The 4421-nt window shown below is 53.4% G+C and overlaps 1 protein-coding gene across 1 annotated transcript in view; it reads right to left on the bottom strand.

Moving 5' to 3' along the window:
* Positions 1 to 2009: 2009 nt before the first annotated feature.
* FCN3 (ficolin (collagen/fibrinogen domain containing) 3) overlaps positions 2010 to 4421 on the bottom strand; it is a 5867-nt gene continuing 3455 nt past the window's right edge. The window contains 3 exon segments of the mRNA XM_011955564.1: positions 2010 to 2374; positions 3508 to 3642; positions 3755 to 3884. Of these exon segments, the coding sequence (XP_011810954.1) occupies positions 2133 to 2374; positions 3508 to 3642; positions 3755 to 3884 (507 nt within the window). The 3' untranslated portion in view covers positions 2010 to 2132.

Genomic DNA, 4421 nt, shown 5'->3' with positions numbered 1-4421 from the left:
CCCCGCCATGCGGGGGCGCTCAGGCGCGGGGTGCCGCGCACTGGGAACCCGAGGCGGGGCAGGAGCTTGGGCCGGCAGATCAGGAATCTTGGGATCTGGAATCCGGTCGGAATCGGAGAATCTCCCACGGGATCTAGGGATCCGGAATCCGGCCTGACGTCCCTTTCCAGAAATCTGAAGTCCAGGGAGAAATCCGAGCTCGGACTTGCAAGGTCCTGAGGTTCTGAAATCCGGGATTGGGTCCTAGGAATCTGGGGCATCCGGTGGTCGGCAGCTCAGAGCCACTTGAGGTATCCTGGGAATCGGCCCGGAGGTGCCTACCACCTGGACTCCTCAAGGGAGCGCCCGCCAACGCTGTCCTGCCTTCACTTGTAGACTGAGCCCAGCCCTTTCCCGGCCGACCCAGAAAGCTCCACCCTCGGCCCTGGGGCAGCGCCGCTCCCTAGCGGCTTGAGACTCAGCCTCTCCCCTCCCTTCTCTCCCGCCAGAACTTTGGAGACTGCAGGCTTCCGGAACAGCCTGTGCCCCTGTGCACGCCAAAGATTGTGGACTGCTCACAGTAAGCACACATAAAATGTGTGACGAGGCCGGGGCTATAGGGAAAAGGTTCGATCCTCAAGGCCTGCCCTGCAGGGATCTGTTGAATGAATGGCTTTCTAGAGACATTAGGGTGCGCAGAGCATGATGAACCGTGGGTGTCCTTCCGGGCCCAGTGAGTGCAGGCAGGGAGGGACTGGGATGGGGGAAACCAACACCCTAGGCCGCTTGGCCGAAAGCCTTCAATCCTGGAGTGGGGCTTGGCATCTGAGCCTTTACTGTCGCTAGGGGGCTGCTTTCACCAGGACCCAACCTGCTATGGACCCCCGCTGACCTTTGACTTCTATGCAGAAGGTGACCATTGGACCTGAGAAGCACTGCCCACTCTTAAACATTTCTTTAGCCACCCCTTGAAGGAGTCAACCCCAGCCCTTTGCACTACAACAGCTTCTCAGCTTCAAATCCCCAAGAATCCCCAACTTTTTTGGTGAGGCAGCAATCTGGTATAAGCCTCAGTGGACCCTGAAATCAAGAAATGGGGACTTAAGTTGAATAACTTCTCCAAGATCACTCAGCACATGACAGAGCAGGGTGCAAACCCAGGACCGCCTGTCAGGCTCTTAACTATTTAATTCTGCCATTTACTAGAACGTGGCTTTGGGCAAATAAACTGCTTAAATGCTACTCAATGGCTTTTTCATTGCCCTGTTGCCTTGTGGAAGAAAAATGTACCTTCCTTGGTTTGACCTTGGATTTGAACTAGCACCCAATGGGACAGGCAGGAAGTGGCAGAGTTTGAGAACTTGGCCTGCAACAGAGGCTGGAGAGGAAAACAGACAACTTACAGGGGACAAATGAGCAACTGACAGGCTGAGAAAGCTGTGCAATTCCCAGCTGGGGCGGTGGCTCACACCTGGAATCCCACTTTGGGAGGCCAAGACGGGTGGATCACGAGGTCAGGAGTTTGAGATCAGCCTGGCTAACATGGTGAAACCCCATCTCTACCAAAAATACAAAAAAAGGGAGCAGGGCGTGGTGGCAGGTGCCTGTAATCCCAGCTACGTGGGAGGCTGAAGCAGGAGAATGGCTTAAACCCAGGAGCCGGAGGTTGCGGTGAGTGAAGATCGTGCCATTGCACTCCAACCTATGCAGGGCGACAGACCGAGACTCCATCTCAAAAAAAAAAAAAAAAAAAAAAGCTGTGCAATTGTGCAATTCCTGCCACAAAGCCATCCACTTGCAGGACACAGAGGGCCTCGGGAAATTGTCAATGGAGCTTGAATCTCCTCCAGTCCTTCCACTATATGCCCCTTTGGCCTTGTCTTGCACACCTCCAGAGAGAGAAACCTCACTGCTTTAGAGGCTGCCCTTTCCGTCTTCCTGACTAGAAGGAAATTCTTCCCTGAAAGGAGCTGAAACTTGTGTCCCTGCTCTGCCCTCTAGGGTTTTTCCCAGTAACTGAAAGAGTCTTGAAAGAGCTAAAATGATTTTATTTTTAAATGTGGACAGGCAAGCAGAGGTGGTTGGCAAAGGCAAAGTGGCTGAGGATCCGGAAGCTGCACAGGAGAGATAAGGGCAATGGCTGCCAGAGGGCCCTATCGAAGCATCATCCGAACCCTGCGGTAGGGGTGGCCCACACCACGGCCTGAGGCCCAGTCAATGCCATATCTGTGAGCGGCAGCCTCAGACATTGCGTAGCGACCATTGAGATTTGATCGGTAACAGGATCCATACCACCAGGCGCCGTGGACAATCACAGCACAGTTGCTCCTGCTTGAATCGTGGTCAGCGTCACAGGTGGTGAAGGGCCTCCCACTGTGGAAGCTCAGGGAATCCCCTGGTAGGGAGGGGATGGAAAGCACCTTGGTGCCCAGCACCATGCCTGGCACCTTTGGAGATATAATCCCATGGGAGTCTCAAAGCAGCTACGAGTTGAATTGTATCAGTCCCCACAAGCAACACCAAGGGGCCAGTTTGTTTGCTCAGGGTCACTCGGCTAGTCGAAGCAGCAGCAGGACTTGAACTCGGGACTGTCTGGCTCCAAAACTCCCAGCTTTTCCTCCCGTCTTACCCCCTCCAGAATCCCCAGCCTCCCTCTAGCTCCTTTGTCTTCTCTCAGCTCCCATCCAGTCTGAGCAACTCTGCTAGGAAAAGCTGGGAGGAACCTCTTAGGTGCCTGGTCAGGAAAGGTGGTTCCTTGAGGCACTCCCTCATAACCACTTCCCTCTTTTAAATCTCTCCCCAGCAGTCACTGTTTCTCTAAAAGAAGACTTCCCTGGTTCCTCTTCCAAAGCAGAGAGTGCTAACATTCAACAGAGCCTCAGGTGGCACCCAAAACCTCCTCCTTGCCTCCCTGCTCTTTTTTCTTCTTCTTTTTTTTTTTTTTTTTTTGAGATGGAGTCTCGCTCTGTCACCCAGGCTGGAGTGCAGTGGTACTCTCTGGGCTCGCTGCAACCTCCGCCTCCCAGGTTTAAGCAGTTCTCATGCCTCAGCCTCCTGAGTAGCTGGGATTATAAGCACCTGCCACCACACCCGGCTAATTTTTTTTTTTTTTGTATTTTTAGTAGAGACAGGGTTTCACCATATTGGCCAGGTTGAGTTTGAACTCCTGACCTCACGTGATCTGCCCGTCTTGGCCTCCCAGAGTGCTAGGGTTACAGGCATGAGCCACCGTGCCCGGCCTCCCTGCCCATTTTATAGAGGAGGAAACTGAGGCTCAGTGGAGGGGTAGGACTTGCCCAAGGTCACATAGGTACTAAGTGGCAGAGATGGATTCAAACTCAGGTCTGTTTGCCTCCAAGAGCCCAAATTCTTCACTGTTGCACCATCCTGTTTCATGGTTGCCATTTCTCAGATGCAGAAACTAAGGCCCACAGAGGAGACAGGATTGCCCTGGGTCATTCATGGGGGCAGTGGCAGCACTGGGAAAGGATCCGGCCTCCTTCCTCTGCTGCCCTTAGGCTCACTCACCTGCAGTGCCCTCTGAGAACTTGCCCAGCACCAGCTGGTAGTGGTCTACCTCACCGAGGAGGCGGAAGGTCGCATAGTGGGCGAAAGTACGGTTGCCATTAAAGTCTTCGAGCTCTACCCGCAGCTCTCAGGTACCTGGAAGGAAGGGGAGGCAAGGATGGAGGAACCCTCAGATCTTGGGAGTGGGGCAGGGATTCAGGATCACAGACAGTAACCCCCAAACTCCAGGTCCCTGCTGGGAACTCACCCTGGAGAGTAAGCTGGTGCAAATTCTCATTTCCCAGCCAGAATTCAGACTCTTGGTTCCCAAAACCTGCTTTGTAGGAGGACCAAGGGCGGAAGAAATCCACAGAACCATCCTGGCGCCTCTGAAACACCTAGCTGGCGGTTGGGGGGGGGTGTACAGCAGCTATTACTCCAGGCTGGGCCAGCTGCTGAGGGTGCAGGAACTGTGAGGGGTGGGTGGATACCCCTCTCTCTTTGGATTGGGGCCTGTCGATAAAATAGGGATCCTTCAAGTCAGCTTTGAATATTTCTATGAACTCTACATCCCCTTATTAGCTTTCACTGACACTCAACTTCATGTCACAGGCTTGCAAGCCCTGGGAAGACTGAATTGACAGAAACACTGTCCCCACCCTCAGGAGATGGCCAGCGCTGCTGGGAGTCAGTCAAAATAACCCAATTTCATTTACTATAAGAACCAATATATTTGGCCAGGCGCGATGGCTCATACCTGTAATCCCAGCACTTCAGGAGGCCCAGGCGGGCAGATCACTTGAGGTCAGGAGTTTGAAATCAGCCTGGCCAACATAGTGAAATCCCATCTCTATTAAAAATACAAAAACAATTAGCTGGGTGTGGTGGCATGCACCTGTAATCCCAGCTACTTGGGAGGCTAAGGCAGGAGAACT

This window comes from Colobus angolensis, unplaced genomic scaffold (assembly GCF_000951035.1).
Source record: "Colobus angolensis palliatus isolate OR3802 unplaced genomic scaffold, Cang.pa_1.0 Scaffold4, whole genome shotgun sequence".
NCBI lineage: Eukaryota > Metazoa > Chordata > Mammalia > Primates > Cercopithecidae > Colobus > Colobus angolensis.
This window is presented reverse-complemented; position numbering and strand designations above follow the sequence as displayed.